Source organism: Coregonus lavaretus (genome assembly GCF_964263955.1).
Source record: "Coregonus lavaretus genome assembly, chromosome: 10".
In the NCBI taxonomy this organism is placed as follows: domain Eukaryota; kingdom Metazoa; phylum Chordata; class Actinopteri; order Salmoniformes; family Salmonidae; genus Coregonus; species Coregonus lavaretus.
The window spans coordinates 45,937,418-45,958,711 of NC_139997.1; the positions used below are offsets into that span (position 1 = coordinate 45,937,418).

General features: G+C 44.7%; 1 protein-coding gene across 1 annotated transcript in view; it reads left to right on the forward strand.

The window, feature by feature from the left end:
- The window catches only part of LOC311135543 (calcium-binding protein 7-like), a gene marked incomplete at both ends in the record, with an annotated part of 45,209 nt that extends 24,806 nt beyond the window's left edge, over window positions 1-20,403 (forward strand). The window contains 4 exons of the mRNA XM_084169553.1: window positions 16,883-17,026; window positions 17,162-17,274; window positions 19,932-20,079; window positions 20,276-20,403. Coding sequence (XP_084025679.1) covers window positions 16,883-17,026; window positions 17,162-17,274; window positions 19,932-20,079; window positions 20,276-20,403 — 533 coding nt within the window. The remainder of the gene's footprint in view (window positions 1-16,882; window positions 17,027-17,161; window positions 17,275-19,931; window positions 20,080-20,275) is intronic.
- Between the last annotated feature and the right edge of the window lie 891 nt (window positions 20,404-21,294).

The window sequence follows — 21,294 nt, forward strand, 5'->3', positions numbered from 1 at the left end:
GCCGGAGGTGGGGGTGTTGTCCTGTTATCGCATTCCTGCAAGACTAGGCCATCTGGTGACAAGATATGGTGTTCTCCTCTGTCCTTTGTTCTCTGACCTGGAACAGCATTTATTGAAAACAGGCTCCTAACACAATTGGGTCTTGCACAACATTTTAGTCAGACCAATCTATAACATTTTATATTTACTACGACACTATCTACTCCAATTTCAGAGTACTCTCTACTGAGTGTGCCAGAGCGAAGAATAACTGATGAATTTACGAACGCTCAACACCCGTTGAATATGGCCGGTGTCCGTAAACGTCTGCAAAAAAAGCGTATTTAATTGTTGCCAGCAGCACAGTTACAGTCACCAACGTTCTGGATAACATGAAAACAGCCTAACCAGCTCTGCTAGGGCGAGAAAATTGGTCAGAGTGAGGTGTTCTCTCATTTTATGTCGTGAAGTAGCTAGCAAGCTAGCTAACTTTAGCCAGTTAGTTTGGGTGCTTGACTGCCGTTGTGAGGTCAGAACGCGCGGATCAACCCTACTCCTCAGCCAGAGCGTCCAGTGTGCCCTCTGAACGCTCCGAGATCGAAACGCTCTGAATTTACGAACGGACAATCTGACAACGCTCTGAATTTACGAACGCCCAGAGCACACTCTGAATAGAAAGAATCATCAGAATTAGATTTCATTGAGCAAGCGTTGCTATAAACAAAGTGGCAGGGCATTGTTTGAACATTGTTTGAACAAATTAGAACCCTGTAGTATACAGTGCTGTTCTCATCAAATACTGTTACCCTACTGTATGTAGGTGGGTCCATTCCTAGATTGGGGAATCCTATGCCAAATGTGGATATATGGTAAGCAGTGGTGTCCTCATGGACTCACCAGCTGTTTAAATTAGTACCAGGGAGGCTTTTCCCACAGTGTTGAATCTGCAGGGTCCCAGAATACTGCGAACTATAAGAGGGTTTCCTTCACCTTACCTCTTACTGTGTACAGTCGTGGTCAAAAGTATTGAGAATGACACAAGTATTGGTCTTCACAAAGTTTGCTGCTTCAGTGTTTTTAGATATTTTTGTCAGATGTTACTATGGTATACTGAAGTATAATTACAAGCATTCCATAAGTGTCAAAGGCTTGTATTGACAATTACATTAAGTTTATGCAAAGAGTCAATATTTGCAGTGTTGACCCTTCTTTTTCAAGACCTCTGCAATCCGCCCTGGCATGCTGTCAATTAACTTCTGGGCCACATCCTGACTGATGGCAGCCCATTCTTGCATAATCAATGCTTGGAGTTTGTCCGAATTTGTGGGTTTTTGTTTGTCCACCCGCCTCTTTAGGATTGACCACAAGTTCTCAAAGGGATTAAGGTCTGGGGAGTTTCCTGGCCATGGACCCAAAATGTCGATGTTTTGTTCCCCGAGCCACTTAGTTATCACTTTTGCCTTATGGCAAGGTGCTCCATCATGCTGGAAAAGGCATTGTTCGTCACCAAACTGTTCTTGGATGGTTGGGAGAAGTTGCTCTCGGAGGATGTGTTGGTGCCATTCGTTATTCATGGCTGTGTTCTTAGGCAAAATTGTGAGTGAGCCCACTCCCTTGGCTGAGAAGCAACCCCACACATGAATGGTCTCAGGATGCTTTACTGTTGGCAGGACACAGGACAAGCTTTTTTCCGGATGCCCCAAACAATCGGAAAGGAGATTCATCAGAGAAAATGACTTTACCCCAGTCCTCAGCAGTCCAATCCCTATACCTTTTGCAGAATATCTGTCTGTCCCTGATGTTTTTCCTGGAGAGAAGTGGCTTCCTCGCTGCCCTTCTTGACACCAGGCCATCCTCCAAAAGTCTTTGCTTCACTGTGCGTGCAGATGCACTCACACCTGCCTGCTGCCATTCCTGAGCAAGCTCTGCACTGGTGGTGTGTGATGAGGTGTGAATGAAGGAGTCAGGCGCAAGAGGTAAAACACCGAAGTCCAGAGTTTATTCCGTTTACATAAATAAAATGCACCAAGCGTCAAAACGAAACTATCACAAGGGAAATATTCCACCTTGGCAATAACAAATGGAAGAGTAGCTCATAATTTGCAAATAAATTCATTAAAAATCCTACAATGTGATTTTCTGGAATTTTTTTCCTCATTTTGTCAGTCATAGTTGACGTGTACCTATGATGAAAATTACAGGCCTCTCTCATCTTTTTAAGTGGGAGAACTTGCACAATTGGTGGCTGACTAAATACTTTTTTCCCCCACTGTATATAGAGATGTAGGATCTTCATTTGATCACTCTTTTGTTGCTGAGAACTTTCCTGCACTGCAGGAAATGCAGATGAACTTCGTGATTTACATAAATTCACTGAAAACCCGCACTAACACACGGTTATATTATCAGTATTGCACTTTTCCTGCAGCCTACTTTTGACCAGCTAATAGCCTAACCACCCATCAAGCAACATTATGGACTAAACATTCAAATCCTGTTGCTGCAGGATTATGTTGCTGTGACAATATACAGTGGGGGAAAAAAGTATTTAGTCAGCCACCAATTGTGCAAGTTCTCCCACTTAAAAAGATGAGAGAGGCCTGTAATTTTCATCATAGGTACACGTCAACTATGACAGACAAAATGAGAAAGAAAAATCCAGAAAATCACATTGTAGGATTTTTAATTTACATTTACATTTACGTCATTTAGCAGACGCTCTTATCCAGAGCGACTTACAAATTGGTGCATTCACCCTATAGCCAGTGGGATAACCACTTTACAATTTATTTTTTATTTTTTATTTTTAGAGGGGGGGGGGGGGGGGGGGGTAGAAGGATTACTTTATCCTATCCCAGGTATTCCTTAAAGAGGTGGGGTTTCAAATGTTTCCGGAAGGTGGTGAGTGACTCCGCTGTCCTGGCGTCGTGAGGGAGCTTGTTCCACCATTGGGGTGCCAGAGCAGCGAACAGTTTTGACTGGGCTGAGCGGGAACTATGCTTCCGCAGAGGAAGGGGAGCCAGCAGGCCAGAGGTGGATGAACGCAATGCCCTCGTTTGGGTGTAGGGACTGATCAGAGCCTGAAGGTACGGAGGTGCCGTTCCCCTCACAGCTCCATAGGCAAGCACCATGGTCTTGTAACAGATGCGAGCTTCAACTGGAAGCCAGTGGAGTGTGCGGAGGAGCGGGGTGACGTGAGAGAACTTGGGAAGGTTGAACACCAGACGGGCTGCGGCATTCTGGATGAGTTGTAGGGGTTTAATGGCACAGGCAGGGAGCCCAGCCAACAGCGAGTTGCAGTAATCCAGACGGGAGATGACAAGTGCCTGGATTAGGACCTGTGCCGCTTCCTGTGTAAGGCAGGGTCGTACTCTCCGAATGTTGTAGAGCATGAACCTGCAGGATCGGGTCACCGCCTTGATGTTAGCGGAGAACGACAGGGTGTTGTCCAGGGTCACGCCAAGGCTCTTCGCACTCTGGGAGGAGGACACAACGGAGTTGTCAACCGTGATGGCGAGATCATGGAACGGGCAGTCCTTCCCCGGGAGGAAGAGCAGCTCCGTCTTGCCAAGGTTCAGCTTGAGGTGGTGATCCGTCATCCATACTGATATGTCTGCCAGACATGCAGAGATGCGATTCGCCACCTGGTTATCAGAAGGGGGAAAGGAGAAGATTAGTTGTGTATCGTCAGCGTAGCAATGATAGGAGAGGCCATGTGAGGATATGACAGAGCCAAGTGACTTGGTGTATAGCGAGAATAGGAGAGGGCCTAGAACTGAGCCCTGGGGGACACCAGTGGTGAGAGCACGTGGTGCGGAGACAGCTTCTCGCCACACCACTTGGTAGGAGCGACCGGTCAGGTAGGACGCAATCCAAGAGTGAGCCGCGCCGGAGATGCCCAGCTCGGAGAGGGTGGAGAGGAGGATCTGATGGTTCACAGTATCAAAGGCAGCAGACAGGTCTAGAAGGACAAGAGCAGAGGAGAGAGAGTTAGCTTTAGCAGTGCGGAGAGCCTCCGTGACACAGAGAAGAGCAGTCTCAGTTGAATGACCAGTCCTGAAACCTGACTGGTTTGGATCAAGAAGGTCATTCTGAGAGAGATAGCAAGAGAGTTGGCTAAAGACGGCACACTCAATAGTTTTGGAAAGAAAAGAAAGAAGGGATACTGGTCTGTAGTTGTTGACATCAGAGGGATCGAGTGTTGGTTTTTTGAGAAGGGGTGCAACTCTCGCTCTCTTGAAGATGGAAGGGACATAGCCAGCGGTCAAGGATGAGTTGATCAGCGAGGTGAGGTAGGGGAGAAGGTCACCGGAGATGGTCTGGAGAAGAGAGGAGGGGATGGGGTCAAGCGGGCAGGTTGTTGGGCGGCCTGCAGTCACAAGTCGCGAGATTTTATCTGGAGAGAGAGGGGAGAAAGAAGTCAAAGCATAGGGTAGGGCAGTGTGAGCAGGACCAGCAGTGGCATTAGACTTAACAAACGAGGATCGGATGTCGTCAACCTTCTTTTCAAAGTGGTTGACGAAGTCATCCACAGAGAAGGATGAGGGGGGGGGAGGATTCAGCAGGGAGGAGAATGTGGCAAAGAGCTTCCTAGGGTTAGAGGCAGATGCTTGGAATTTAGAGTGGTAGAAAGTGGCCTTAGCAGCAGAAACAGATGAAGAAAATGTAGAGAGGAGGGAGTGAAAAGATGCCAGGTCCGCAGGGAGTCTAGTTTTCTTCCATTTCCGCTCAGCTGCCCGGAGCTCTGTTCTGTGAGCTCGCAATGAGTCGTCAAGCCACGGAGCTGGAGGGGAGGACCGAGCCGGCCGGGAGGATAGGGGACACAGAGAGTCAAAGGATGCAGAAAGGGAGGAGAGGAGGGTTGAGGAGGCAGAATCAGGAGATTGGAGGGAGAAGGATTGAGCAGAGGGAAGAGATGATAGGATGGAAGAGGAGAGAGTAGTGGGAGAGAGAGAGCGAAGGTTGCGGCGGCGCATTACCATCTGTGTAGGGGCAGAGTGAGTAGTGTTGGAGGAGAGCGAGAGAGAAAAGGATACAAAGTAGTGGTCGGAGACATGGAGAGGAGTTGGAGTGAGATTAGTAGAAGAGCAGCATCTAGTAAAGATGAGGTCAAGCATATTGCCTGCCTTGTGAGTAGGGGGGGACGGTGAGAGGGTGAGGTCAAAAGAGGAGAGGAGTGGAAAGAAGGAGGCAGAGAGAAATGAGTCAAATGTAGACGTAGGGAGGTTGAAATCCCCCAAAACTGTGAGGGGTGAGCCATCCTCAGGAAAGGAACTTATCAAGGCGTCAAGCTCATTGATGAACTCTCCAAGGGAACCTGGAGGGCGATAGATGACAAGGATATTAAGCTTAAATGGGCTAGTGACTGTGATAGCATGGAATTCAAATGAGGAGATAGACAGATGGGTTAGGGGAAAAATTGAGAATGTCCACTTGGGAGAGATGAGGATTCCTGTGCCACCACCCCTCTGACCAGATGCTCTCGGGGTATGTGAGAACACATGGTCAGACGAGGAGAGAGCAGTAGGAGTAGCAGTGTTTTCAGTGGTAATCCATGTTTCCGTCAGCGCCAGGAAGTCGAGGCACTGGAGGGTAGCATAGGCTGGGATGAAGTCAGCCTTGTTGGCAGCAGAGCGGCAGTTCCAGAGGCTGCCTGAGACCTGGAACTCCAGGTGTGTGGTGCGTGCAGGGACCACCAGGTTAGAGAGGCAGCAGCCACGCGGTGTGAAGCGTTTGTGTAGCCTGTGCGGAGAGGAGAGAACAGGGATAGGCAGAGGCATAGTTGACAGGCTGTAGCAAATGGCTACAATAATGCAGAGGAGATTGGAATGAAATGAACTAAACATCTGGGAAAGGAGAGAGTGGGGCCTCCCTCACCACAACTCCCAAATATAACTCTCCCAACTTCCACCTCAGAAACTATAATTGTTTCACTGAAACACCCGAATAAAACTCTCCCAACTTCCACTTTAGAAATTAGAATTGTTGTAAACTACAGCGGTTCAATGTTTCAAGGAATAGACTCAACTTACTTTATTCAGCTAGCTAACTATGACGCCATAGCTAACTAGCATGCTAGCATCCAATAACACACGGTTTAGCACCAATACTTGGTTACAACAAACTACCAATAGTGTGTTAACACACTAAACAGATAATTCGTGTCCGTGTCTAGTTCCTTTCATAACGCAGCAATAATTAAACGTTGGCTAGCTAGCACAAATATATTGTATTTAGCTGCTACAGTACTGCTAGCTGGTAGTGTTGGCTAGCTAGCAATGGCTGCTGTGTTGACTTTGTTTGAAAAACGGCGTCGCTGCGAACGAATGTAGCTGGCTAAAATTATATTGTATTTAGTTGCTATAGTACTGCTAGCTGGTAGCGTTGGCTAGCTAGCAATGGCTGCGGTGATGACTTTGTTTGAAAAACGGCGTCGCTGCGAACGAATGTAGCTGGCTAGCTAACCTCGATAGTTACTCTATACTACACCTTTATCTTTGATACAAATACAACTATGTAGCTAGCCAACATTACACTAATCAAATCGTTCCATTGTAATGTAATGTGTCATATTACCTGCGGAGCGAAGTACAGCATGACTACTCACCTCGCCTGCCAGAAGAATAGGCCATATAAGAGGAGGCTTACAAAAGACAAAGTAAATACTTCTAAGCGCTGTATTACTTCCAATCCACATATTTGCAAATTATGGTGGAAAATAAGTATTTGGTCAATAACAAAAGTTTCTCAATACTTTGTTATATACCCTTTGTTGGCATTGACACAGGTCAAACGTTTTCTGTAAGTCTTCACAAGGTTTTCACACACTGTTGCTGGTATTTTGGCCCATTCCTCCATGCAGATTTCCTCTAGAGCAATGATGTTTTGGGGCTGTCGCTGGGCAACACGGACTTTCAACTCCCTCCAAAGATTTTCTATGAGGTTGAGATCTGGAGACTGGCTAGGCCACTACAGGACCTTGAAATGCTTCTTACGAAGCCACTCCTTCGTTGCCCGGGCGGTGTGTTTGGGATCATTGTCATGCTGAAAGACCCAGCCACGTTTCATCTTCAATGCCCTTGCTGATGGAAGGAGGTTTTCACTCAAAATCTCACGATACATGGCCCCATTCATTCTTTCCTTTACACGGATCAGTCGTCCTGGTCCCTTTGCAGAAAAACAGCCCCAAAGCATGATGTTTCCACCCCCATGCTTCACAGTAGGTATGGTGTTCTTTGGATGCAACTCAGCATTCTTTGTCCTCCAAACACGACGAGTTGAGTTTTTACCAAAAAGTTATATTTTGGTTTCATCTGACCATATGACATTCTCCCAATCCTCTTCTGGATCATCCAAATGCACTCTAGCAAACTTCAGACAGGCCTGGACATGTACTGGCTTAAGCAGGGGGACACGTCTGGCACTGCAGGATTTGAGTCCCTGGCGGCGTAGTGTGTTACTGATGGTAGGCTTTGTTACTTTGGTCCCAGCTCTCTGCAGGTCATTCACTAGGTCCCCCCGTGTGGTTCTGGGGTTTTGCTCACAGTTCTTGTGATCATTTTGATCCCACGGGGTGAGATCTTGCGTGGAGCCCCAGATCGAGGGAGATTATCAGTGGTCTTGTATGTCTTCCATTTCCTAATAATTGCTCCCACAGTTGATTTCTTCAAACCAAGCTGCTTACCTATTGCAGATGCAGTCTTCCCAGCCTGGTGCAGGTCTACAATTTTGTTTCTGGTGTCCTTTGACAGCTCTTTGGTCTTGGCCATAGTGGAGTTTGGAGTGTGACTGTTTGAGGTTGTGGACAGGTGTCTTTTATACTGATAACAAGTTCAAACAGGTGCCATTAATACAGGTAACGAGTGGAGGACAGAGGAGCCTCTTAAAGAAGAAGTTACAGGTCTGTGAGAGCCAGAAATCTTGCGTGTTTGTAGGTGACCAAATACTTATTTTCCACCATAATTTGCAAATAAATTCATTAAAAATCCTACAATGTGATTTTCTGGATTTTTTTCTCTCAATTTGTCTGTCATAGTTGACGTATACCTATGATGAAAATTACAGGCCTCTCTCATCTTTTTAAGTGGGAGAACTTGCACAATTGGTGGCTGACTAAATACTTTTTTCCCCCACTGTAGGTCAAATTAAGTTCCTAAATCTGTAGCAGACAGCTTGTACTGCAATTCCCTTTGCACATCAGCAGAAGCAGAGTTTCTTGAAGTATCTGTAAAGCTGAAGAGATAACCCGGGATTAGTTATTTGTTCAAGCTGAATTATTGAAAATGTCATAACAAAGATCAAGTCATGACTGGAGATTGTGATAATTTCTTGGAGAGCTCCAGGCTCACAGTAAGCTATCTGAAGAGGAGGGATCTCTCTCTCTCTCTCTCTCTCTCTCTCTCATCCGCAGTCTCACTGAATGCAGAACAAATGACACAGTGCGAGTTCAGCTATATTATGATAAAAAGTCAAGCCTTTTGAAAGAGAGAGAATTCTCATGAAATGGATGAGCAGGCCGCTTAATATTGAATATCTGACACCAGCTTCAGCAAATACAATTGCCAGTCAGTTGGAACCACACAGTCTTGTGGTTTTTCATTTTGGTTTGATTTGTTGGGAAAGCATTGGGACTGTGCAGAATAGAGCTATATCACCCATACAAGACCTACAAGCAGAGTGAGACTGTCCTCCTCAGAGAGGGAAACTATGGTCCTGAGGCACTGGGGAGGAATAGGGCTCAGGCTCATAGGTGACCTTTTGTTCAGGGGGAACAGTGCAGACAGACCCCTGTGGAGATCCCCTTTCAGGGCTGGGCTCGCTACACCAGAGATGGTTTCTTTCTGCTCTATTCAATACAGAGCAGATTGACTGAGGAGATTTTAAGACACATCTAGATTGGAATCTTTTAAAGTGACTACCAGGTGGAAATGGAATAATTGACTTATATCTTCAATAATGGAACGTGGTTTGGTGTGTATTCAGGGTACTGCCGCCGCTCAGGAATGTCAGCAATTCTATAGATCAGACATGTATTGTGAGCATAAATAATGATAGTCGACGTGAGACTTCAACTCCAGTCAAAGATCTGCAGTTGTGCAATTACTTTGAAGAAAATGGACAGGCGCAGGAGACGAGCTAGGCTTTGTAGTATTCAATTCTCGGAGCAACAGACCATGAATTTAACTCATTTTTAAACTAACTGTGGATTTATAAACTAACTGTGGGAAAGTAAAGTTTTGACTGACTTTGAAGAAGTTCTGAACAAGTAAAATAAATGATATGCCAAGGGAGCTAAGTTATTCTTGGAATAGGAGCAATTTGGTGACCATAACCTTGACATTTAATCAAGGACTAAGACTCAAAACTACAACTAGTATCACAGCTCAGGAGAAGACCCAGATGCAGACAGTTTCGAAGTAACAAAAGCTTATTACAAAAACAGGGGGGCAGGCAAACGACAGGTCAAGGGCAGGCAGAGGTCAGTAATCCAGAACAGAGTCCAAAAGGTACAGAACAGCAGGCAGGCTCAGGGCAGGCAGAGTTCAAAACCGGGAAAACTAGGAGAAAAAAACATGAGTACGGGAAAACCGCTGGTAGACTTGACGAGGCAAGACGAACTGGCAACAGACAAACAGAGAACACAGGTATAAATACACTGGGGATAATGGGGAAGATGGGCGACACCTGGAGGGGGGTGGAGACAAGCACAAAAACAGGTGAAACAGATCAGGGTGTGACAACTAGTTTTCCAAAGAATGTGGTCCTAGTCAAGAATCTATGACCCTCAACATCTCTCACTCATATTAATCATATCTTTCAGAGAGCCAAGATATACTTGGAGCTGAATCGTAATATTCAGCATTTGTCAATGAACATATCATAACATCTACAGTGAGGGAAAAAAGTATTTGATCCCCTGCTGATTTTGTACCTTTGCCCACTGACGAAGAAATGACCAGTCTATAATTTTAATGGTAGGTTTATTTGAACAGTGAGAGACAGATTAACAACAAAAAAATCCAGAAAAACGCATGTCAAAAATGTTATAAATTGAGTTGCATTTTAATGAGGGAAATAAGTATTTGACCCCTCTGCAAAACATGACTTAGTACTTGGTGGCAAAACCCTTGTTGGTAATCACAGAGGTCAGATGTTTCTTGTAGTTGGCCACCAGGTTTGCACACATCTCAGGAGGGATTTTGTCCCACTCCTCTTTGCAGATCTTCTCCAAGTCATTAAGGTTTCGAGCCTGACATTTGGCAACTCGAACCTTCAGCTCCCTCCACAGATTTTCTATGGGATTAAGGTCTGGAGACTGGCTAGGCCATTCCAGGACCTTAATGTGCTTCTTCTTGAGCCACTCCTTTGTTGCCTTGGCCGTGTGTTTTGGGTCAATGTCATGCTGGAATACCCATCCACGACCCATTTTCAATGCCCTGGCTGAGGGAAGGAGGTTCTCACCCAAGATTTGACGGTACATGACCCCGTCCATCGTCCTTTTGATGCGGTGAAGTTGTCCTGTCCCCTTATCAGAAAAACAGCCCCAAAGCATAATGTTTCCACCTCCATGTTTGACGGTGGGGATGGTGTTCTTGGGGTCATAGGCAGCATTCCTCCTCCTCCAAACACGGCAAGTTGAGTTGATGCCAAAGAGCTCCATTTTGGTCTCATCTGGCCACAACAGTTTCACCCAGTTCTCCTCTGAATCATTCAGATGTTAATTGGCAAACTTCAGACGGGCATGTATATGTGCTTTCTTGAGCAGGGGGACCTTGCGGGAGCTGCAGGATTTCAGTCCTTCACGGCGTAGTGTGTTACCAATTGTTTTCTTGGTGACTATGGTCCCAGCTGCCTTGAAATCATTGACAAGATCCTCCCGTGTAGTTCTGGCCTGATTCCTCACCATTCTCATGATCATTGCAACTCCACGAGGTGAGATCTTGCATGGAGCCCCAGGCCAAGGGAGATTGACAGTTCTTTTGTGTTTCTTCCATTTGCGAATAATCGCACCAACTGTTGTCACCTTCTCACCAAGCTGCTTGGCGATGGTCTTGTAGCCCATTCCAGCCTTGTGTAGGTCTACAATCTTGTCCCGGTCTACAATCTTGTCCCTGACATCCTTGGAGAGCTCTTTGGTCTTGGCCATGGTGGAGAGTTTGGAATCTGATTGATTGATTGCTTCTGTGGACAGGTGTCTTTTATACAGGTAACAAGCTGAGATTAGGAGCACTCCCTTTAAGAGTGTGCTCCTAATCTCAGCTCGCTACCTGTATAAAAGACACCTGGGAGCCAGAAATCTTTCTGATTGAGAGGGGGTCAAATACTTATTTCCCTAATTAAAATGCAAATCAATTTATAACATTTTTGACATTCGTTTTTCTGGATTTTTTTGTTGTTATTCTGTCTCTCACTGTTCAAATAAACCTACCATTAAAATTATAGACTGATCATTTCTTTGTCAGTCGGCAAACGTACAAAATCAGCAGGGGATCAAATACTTTTTTCCCTCACTGTATATAAAATATGTCTGTGTTGAAAGAGAAAACAAATAGGTGAAAAAGTGATTAATCACTGTCCCAATAACGCTCAGTCACTGGTGACTGTCTCTACAGCCACAACACTCCAAGGGGCATTGCATTTATCAGCCTGATGGTATCATATACTCAGTGGCTAGTTTATTAGGTACACCACCCCGTTCACGAAAATGGTTCGCTCCTACAGACAGTGAGTCACATGGTCATGGCTTGCTATATAAAGCAGGCAGACAGGCATCGAGGCATTCAGTTACTGTTCGATTGAATGTTAGAATGGGCAGAATGAATGACCTAAGCGACTTTGAGCGTGGTATGATCGTTGGTGCCAGGTGCGCCAGTTCCAGTAACTCAGAAATGGCCGGCCTCCTGGGCTTTTCACGCATGACAGTGTCTAGGGTTTACCGAGAATGGTGCGACAAACAAAAAACATCAAGTCAGCGGCAGTCGTGTCGTCAAAAACAGCTAGTTGATGAGAGACTTTGAAGGAGAATGGCAAGATTCGTGCAAGCTAACAGGCGTGCCACAAACAGGCAAATAATGATGCAGTACAACAGTAGTGTGCAGAACACATCTCGGAATGCACAACTCGTTGGTCCTAGTCACGGATTGGCTATTGCAGCAGAAGATTTGTCTTGATCCTGCTGTTGTGTCCCAGAGCAGTAGGGTCAGTCTGACCCTTGCCGCAGACAGGGACACGTCTCTTTTCAGCCCTCAGTACACCAAAGAGGTTCCGATATGCCTTTTTTGCATTTAACAGAAGGTTAACACATGCACACAAGTGCTCAAATTATTAATCACAACAAAGGTAATGGGAGTGTAGGCTAATTGGTTTGCATGCTATTTCTGTTACAATTCTCCTGTCAAAAAATGAAGTTGTGGTTTTTGACAGATAATTACTTCACTAGCATATTGTAATTCGGATCCCATACATTTACATTTACATTTAAGTCATTTAGCAGATGCACTTATCCAGAGCGACTTACAAATTGGTGCATTCAACTCAGGATAGCCAGTGGGACAACCACCACTGGGGGAGGGGGGGGGGAGGGTGTAGAAGGATTACTGTTATACTATTCCAGGTATTCCTTAAAGAGGTAGGGTTTCAAGTGTCTCCGGAAGGTGGTCAGTGACTCTGCTGTCCTGGCGTCGTGGGGGAGCTTGTTCCACCATTGGGGTGCCAGAGCAGCGAATAGCTTTAACTGGGCTGAGCGGGAACTGTGCTACCGTAGAGGTAGGGGGGCTAGCAGGCCAGAGGTGGATGAACGTAGTGCCCTCGTTTGGGTGTAGGGTCTGATCAGAGCCTGAAGGTAAGGAGGTGCCGTTCCCCTCACAGCTCCGTAGGCAAGCACCATGGTTTTGTAGTAGATGCGAGCTTCAACTGGAAGCCAGTGGAGTGTGCGGAGGAGCGGGGTGACATGAGAGAACTTGGGAAGGTTGAACCCCAGACGGGCTGCAGCGTTCTGGATAAGTTGTAGGGGTTTAATGGCACAGGCAGGGAGCCCAGCCAACAGCAAGTTGCAGTAATCCAGACGGGAGATGACAAGTGCCTGGATTAGGACCTGTGCCGCTTTCTGTGTAAGGTAGGGTCGTACTCTGCGAATGTTGTAGAGCATGAACCTGCAGGATCGGGTCACCGCTTTGATGTTAGTGGAGAACGACAGGGTGTTGTCCAGGGTCACGCCAAGGTTCCTTGCACTCTGGGAGGAGGACACAATGGAGTTGTCAACCGTGATGGCGAGATCATGGAGCGGGCAGTCCTTCCCCGGGAAGAAGAGCAGCTCCGTCTTGCCGAGGTTCAGCTTGAGGTGGTGATCCGACATCCACACTGATATGTCCGCCAGACATGCAGAGATGCGATTCGCCACCTGGTTATCAGAAGGGGGAAAGGAGAAAATGTATTGTGTGTCGTCTGCGTAGCAATGATAGGAGAGACCATGTGAGGATATGACAGAGCCAAGTGACTTGGTGTATAGAGAGAATAGGAGAGGGCCTAGAACTGAGCCCTGGGGGACACCAGTGGTGAGAGCACGTGGTGCGGAGACAGATTCTCGCCACGCCACCTGGTAGGAGCAACCTGTCAGGTAGGACGCAATCCAAGAGTGAGCAGCGCCGGAGATGCCCAACTCGGAGAGGGTGGAGAGGAGGATCTGATGGTTCACAGTATCAAAGGCAGCAGATAGGTCTAGAAGGATAAGAGCAGAGGAGAGAGAGTTAGCTTTAGCAGTGAAGAGAGCCTCCGTGACACAGAGAAGAGCAGTCTCAGTTGAATGACCAGTCTTGAAACCTGACTGGTTTGGATCAAGAAGGTCATTCTGAGAGAGATAGCAGGAGAGTTGGCTAGAGACGGCATGCTTAAGAGTTTTGGAGAGAAAAGAAAGAAGGGTTACTGGTCTGTAGTTGTTGACATCGGAGGTATCGAGTGTAGGTTTTTTGAGGAGGGGTGCAACTCTTGCTCTCTTGAAGACGGAAGGGACATAGCCAGTGGTCAAGGATGAGTTGATGAGCGAGGTGAGGTAAGGGAGAAGGCCTCCGGAAATGGTCTGGAGAAGAGAGGAGGGGATCGGTCAAGCGGGCAGGTTGTTGGGCGGCCGGCCGTCACAAATCGCAAGATTTAATCTGGAGAGATACAGTGGGGAAAAAAGGTATTTAGTCAGCCACCAATTGTGCAAGTTCTCCCACTTAAAAAGATGAGAGAGGCCTGTAATTTTCATCATAGGTACACGTCAACTATGACAGACAAAATGAGAAGAAAAAATCCAGAAAATGACATTGTAGGATTTTTAATGAATTTATTTGCAAATTATGGTGGAAAATAAGTATTTGGTCAATAACAAAAGTTTCTCAATACTTTGTTCTATACCCTTTGTTGGCAATGACACAGGTCAAATGTTTTCTGTAAGTCTTCACAAGGTTTTCACACACTGTTGCTGGTATTTTGGCCCATTCCTCCATGCAGATCTCCTCTAGAGCAGTGATGTTTTGGGGCTGTCGCTGGGCAACACGGACTTTCAACTCCCTCCAAAGATTTTCTATGGGGTTGAGATCTGGAGACTGGCTAGGCCACTCCAGGACCTTGAAATGCTTCTTACGAAGCCACTCCTTCGTTGCCCGGGCGGTGTGTTTGGGATCATTGTCATGCTGAAAGACCCAGCCACGTTTCATCTTCAATGCCCTTGCTGATGGAAGGAGGTTTTCACTCAAAATCTCACGATACATGGCCCCATTCATTCTTTCCTTTACACGGATCAGTCGTCCTGGTCCCTTTGCAGAAAAACCGCCCCAAAGCATGATGTTTCCACCCCCATGCTTCACAGTAGGTATGGTGTTCTTTGGATGCAACTCAGCATTCTTTGTCCTCCAAACACGACGAGTTGAGTTTTTACCAAAAAGTTATATTTTTGGTTTCATCTGACCATATGACATTTCTCCCAATCCTCTTCTGGATCATCCAAATGCACTCTAGCAAACTTCAGACGGGCCTGGACATGTACTGGCTTAAGCAGGGGGACACGTCTTGCACTGCAGGATTTGAGTCCCTGGCGGCGTAGTGTGTTACTGATGGTAGGCTTTGTTACTTTGGTCCTAGCTCTCTGCAGGTCATTCACTAGGTCCCCCTGTGTGGTTCTGGGATTTTTGCTCACCGTTCTTGTGATCATTTTGACCCCACGGGGTGAGATCTTGCATGGAGCCCCAGATCGAGGGAGATTATCAGTGGTCTTGTATGTCTTCCATTTCCTAATAATTGCTCCCACAGTTGATTTCTTCAAACCAAGCTGCTTACCTATTGCAGATTCAGTCTTCCCAGCCTGGTGCAGGTCCACAATTTTGTTTCTGGTGTCCTTTGACAGCTCTTTGGTCTTGGCCATAGTGGAGTTTGGAGTGTGACTGTTTGAGGTTGTGGACAGGTGTATTTTATACTGATAACAAGTTCAAACAGGTGCCATTAATACAGGTAACGAGTGGAGGACAGAGGAGCCTCTTAAAAAAGAAGTTACAGGTCTGTGAGAGCCAGAAATCTTGCTTGTTTGTAGGTGACCAAATACTTATTTTCCACCATAATTTGCAAATAAATTCATAAAAAATCCTACAATGTGATTTTCTAGATTTTCTTTTTTCAATTTGTCTGTCATAGTTGACATGTATCTATGATGAAAATTACAGGCCTCTCTCATCTTTTTAAGTGGGAGAACTTGCACAATTGGTGGCTGACTAAATACTTTTTTTCCCCACTGTACATATAGCAATCAAATATGTATTGGATCATTTTGTATGTGATGTGAGTACACACAAGCCATAGTGAAATGTGCAAATCCTTTGGACTTTGTCTCAACTCACTAAATATAAATGGCCTCAGTTACGACTGATTTAGGATCCATTCAATTGTTCTACTGTTTAAGTAACAGCCTCCCTGGATTATACATTCAGCATGGGAATATAAAAACCAGTTCCTCGAAACACATTATCCACTTAGTTTGTCATTTTCAAACCCCTTGAGTCTTGTTACAATTTGGTAACTACAATATTTAAAGCCTCTTTGGCACTAGAAAGACTATTCACCACCAAATGTGGATTTAAAGTGGCATTTGCATGGATTATGCGTGGGTTGAGTTTAGCGTTTGAAATTAATTTGAGGTGAAAGGAAAGTGGTATACCTCATTTGAGCACAGTATTGTTGAAGTTTGACGTGCTGAAATCTTATATGACTGTATGCATAATATGCTCACTTTGTACTAGCTGATTCTGATAGGCCCTCGCCTTCTTAGCTGTTGTCTTTTACTGAGCCTGGCCAGATGGCTCAAAACCTCAGTGGTGATATACTTTATCTAAGTACACTCCAGGTCAAGGATATTACAAGCCTTATCCAAACAAATCTACAAACTCCCTTACCATATTGATGAGCATTTTGTTTATTTGCAACCCTCCAGATCTGGTATGGAAACTATTCCGTAACCCCTAGCTACTGCTATTAGGCTCCTCTTGTGCTATAGTATTCTGTTTGAAGTGAATAAGGTACAGTTGGCATCACAGATGTAAAATGTCAGTCCCTCTGCTGTTTGATGCAAACAAACACTCTGAGATTTAAAGCTCTACAAATTCAGCTGAGCGATACAAATATCAGCCAACTAGCTGCAATAAGATATGAACATGACGCCACATATTTCTAAGTCAGCATTATTAACGTGAACATAACGCCACATAACTCTGAGTCTGAGCATTATTAACAGTTCTCTATGAGTGGTTTGAGAGGTCAGGACAGCTCTGTTGTGTGGTGGGGAAATGTGAACTAGAAATGATCAGTGCATTAGAAATAGAATATCAGACTAGTCACAATCCTCCTATCTGAGTTTTGTCCCTCCATTTCCCCACAGAGATCCGTGAAGCTTTCAAGGTGTTTGACCGAGATGGAAACGGGTACATCTCAAAGCAGGAGTTGGGGGTGGCCATGCGGTCGCTGGGATACATGCCCAATGAGGTGGAGCTGGAGATTATTATCCAAAGGCTGGACATGGATGGTGAGTCCCAAACACAAGCAATTTTAAATGTGGTTCACTGAGATAATTCCAGAAAAATCATTGGCCCCATTACATGTGTAAAAGTGTCTGGCTGACAAAACGATTTACGAAATATCCACTCTCCTGTCCCTGCAGGTGATGGCCAGGTTGACTTTGACGAATTTGTTGCACTGCTTGGACCAAAACTTATTGCTGCTGGGATGCCTGATAAGTTCCATGGGGCGAACTTTGACTCTGTATTTTGGAAGGTAAAGTATCACTAGTATCACTATCAGAAGCCTCATCTATGGAGTCTCATTCTCTTAAAATCAAATCAAATCAAATTGTATTTGTCACATGCCCCGAATACAACAGGTGTAGACCTTACAGTGAAATGCTTACTTACAAGCTCTTAACCAACAATGCAGTTTTAAGAAAAATCAGTGTTAAGTAAAAAATAGATAAGTAGAAAATAAAAAATACAAATGAAATAACAAATAATTAAAGAGCAGCAGTAAGATAACAGGAGTGAGGCTATATACAGGGGGTACCGGTACAGAGTCAATGTACGGGGGCACAGGTTAGTCGCGGTAATTGAGGTAATATGTACATGTTGGTAGAGTTAAAGTGACTATGCATAGATAATAAACAGAGTAGCAATGCAAATAGTCTGGGTAGCCATTTGATTAGCTGTTCAGGAGTCTTATGGCTTGTGGGTAGCCTTTTGGAGCTAGACTTGGCACTCCGGTACCGCTTGCCGTGTGGTAGCAGAGAGAACAGTCAATGACTAGAGTGGCTGGAGTCTTTGACAATTTTTAGGGCCTTCCTCTGACACCGCCTGGTATAGAGGTCCTGGATGGCAGGAAGCTTGGCCCAAGTGATGTACTGGGCCGTACGCACTACCCTCTGTAGTGCCTTGCGGTCGGAGGCCGAGCAGTTGCCATATCAGGCAGTGATGCAACCAGTCAGGATGCTCTCGATGGTGCAGCTGTATAACTTTTTGAAGATCTGAGGACCCATGCCAAATCTTTTCAGTCTCCTGAGGGGGGATAGGCTTTGTCGTGCCCTCTTCACAACTGTCTTGGTGTGTTTGGACCATGATAGTTTTTTGGTGATGTGGACACCAAGGAACTTGAAGCTCTCAACCTGCTCCACTACAGCCCCGTCGATGAGAATGAGGGCGTGTTCGGTCCTCCTGTAGTCCATAATCATCTCCTTTGTGTTGATCACGTTGAGGGAGAGGTTGTTATCCTGGCACCACACGGCCAAGTCTCTGACCTCCTCCCTATAGGCTGTCTCATCGTTGTCGGTGACCAGGCCTACCACTTCTTTCTTTATCAGAGTTAATTATGGCTTAATATTTCCTAATCAGAGTGAGATGATTTTCCTGAGGGCTTTTAAAGCTTTTGTGATAATAAACCACAGTCAGTCTAATTAGAATTACCATAAAAACATGATAGGAGCTAAATGAGTCATTAAAGAAAGGCCAATTCCACTGTCGTTGTGACATCACGTATTATATTCCTAATTGGCGTTGCAATCGTTCCCCAGAGATTCAAATTTCTATTAAATTTCTCCATGAGAGAGAGAGTATTCCAGAGCAATGTTCTGACAATTAATACAACAACTTTATTAGTCGCTTTATCGTTTAAATTCTTCATCACTCTGTGATGCATAGATCATGACATTGGATGTCATAATAGTCAGGGAGCTGTTCATGATTTTAAACTTTATAACAGTACAAATAATTCACATCAGAGGAGGCTGGAGGATGAGCTATAGGAGGACGGGCTCATTGTAATGGCTGGAATGGAATATATGGAACAGAATCAAACATGTGGTTTCCATATGTTTGATGTAGTTGATACCGATCCATTCATTCCCATTCCAGACATTACAATGAGCCTGTACTCCTATAGCTCCTCCCACCAGCCTCCTCTGATTTACATCCATGTGTCTGTGTTGAGATAGAAACCCTTGCACCTCTTATAATTGTCTAACATAGAAATGCTCCCGTGTAACCTTGCTCAAAGATTGATATGCAGACAGACACCTGTACTCGTGGTCAGTAACCAAGTTTCCATCCAACTTTTTTATGAGAGTAAAGTACATGGCGAAATAAAAATGTCACAACAGGCCTAATGGAAACAGAAAATTTGTCAGGAAATGTCCAAATGTCATCAAAACAAAATACACTAGACAAGGTGGAATCTTTTTGTGTCTGTAAAGTTGATTGTGCGAGAAATGTCAGTGGGAAACGCTTATATGCGCAAATATGGATATAATAACCATCATATCAAAGTAAACTTGGAGTCACATGTTGACATGTTGTGTGGTCCTCCCACTACAACTCATCAGGAAAGCATGCAGTTTATTAGGCTACAGATTAAATAAGTTATGATGAACTTCACAGGGTGGTGAAAGTGCAAGGTGATGAGCTTAATGCTCCTTTCCAATAAATATCAAGGGTCTTATTCTGGTGACATGATGATCGATGCTTGACTGATGTTTGACCAAAAAATAATATTGTCGCTCTTATCCATAATAATCTCATCATGTAGACTAGCCTACCCGCACTGTATCCGTTGTTGGCTAGAGCACATGTGCCAAGACCAGAGTAGGCACATTTGCTATTTAACGCAACCGTTTTTGTGACAAAACTATTGGTAGAGTGGAAAATGCGATGGAAACACATTGAACTTTAGATTTTTATTCGGTACATGAAAACTTAAGGAAAACATTTATTTTTGTGTGCAGTGCGTCATCACATGCTAATTTTTATCCACAACAAGTCCGTTTGGTGGGAACACACCACTGGTGGGAAAATTGGCATATTTTCTTTATGTGTATTTTAGAATATTCACATTCAAATCTGTCGCCAGATGGAGGGAAACCTAGCTAGTTTGTGTCTGGTACTATCCCCCAGTGTGACATGTCGAAGCTAACAGTAGATGAGCTGAAGAGGCTGCTGTATGACACCTTCTGTGACCACCTCACCATGAAAGACATTGAGAACATCATCATGACCGAAGAGAGCCACCTGGACAACCAAGTGTGCCAAGTGGACATTGACAGTAAGAGCTTTCAACCAGCCCAGTCTTGTTTACACATTGTTGATAAATACAGCTATGCAATATTTCTTATGAGCAAAATTCATGCTACTGTCTTACGAAGTCTTGTAATCGATGAAGTACAATGTATTGTGTATTGTTTTGCTGATAGATTTCTCTCTCTGTCATTTTCTCTCTATTTTTCTCTCTCTCTTCACAGCGAGCCCAACACAACAGGTGAAGCACACTTGTGTGCGGAAGAGTCTGATTTGTGCTTTCGCCTTCGCATTTATCATCAGCGTAATGCTTATTGCAGCTAACCAGATGCTCCGTAGAGGTATGAAGTAGAAAGCCCTGTCCTCCACTACCAGAGGGGAAAATAGTTTTCTTCGTTGTCCTTTCACACTCAATCCAGTGACAAATTAAACTGACAAAAAGGAACCAAAATGACATGTCTTTTTTGATCCAGAGACATAAACTGAGTCTACAAAACATTAAGAACACCTTCATCAATTGTCTCAAGGATTAAAAATCCTTCTTTAACCTGTGTCCTCCCCTTCATCTACACTGATTGAAATGGATTTAACAAGTGACATCAATAAGGGATTATAGCTTTCACCTGGATTCACCTGGTCAATCCATGTCATGGAAAGAGCAGGTGTCCTTAATGTTTTGTACATTCAATTACCATTCTGTCCTGAGATCCAGCACAGACCGAACCCCCTGTTACTAAAACTGTCAACTGGACGAATGGGCATTCAGTGATGTAAAGTAACTAGTTTTAAGTTTCACATTTTATTAGTCGTATGTACAGGATACACATGGTATACACCGTCCAACTAAATGCTTACTTGCAGTTTCCTTCTCGACAATGCAACAACAATAAGAAATAATAAAAGATAAGAATACGAACAATAAAGTAAATGGCAGTAGAATATTTTTTTGTTTGTTGCATAAGTATAATACAGGAAGGCACAATTTATAGTCCAATATTTACACGTGTATCAGAGGAAGGGATGATTGGGGGGCAAGTGTTTCAATTGTGCAATATTAGCAATAGTAAATAAGAGCCTGGTAGCAGTAGTTGTGATGTGTGTGTAGCATGAATGTACTGTGTGTGTGTGTGCTAAGGTGCGGAGAGTCAGTGCAGGTGGTCAGTCCAGTTAAACTGTTCGGCAGTTTGATGGCTTGTGGATAGAAACTGCCACTGAGCCTGTTGGTATCAGTCCTCATACTCTG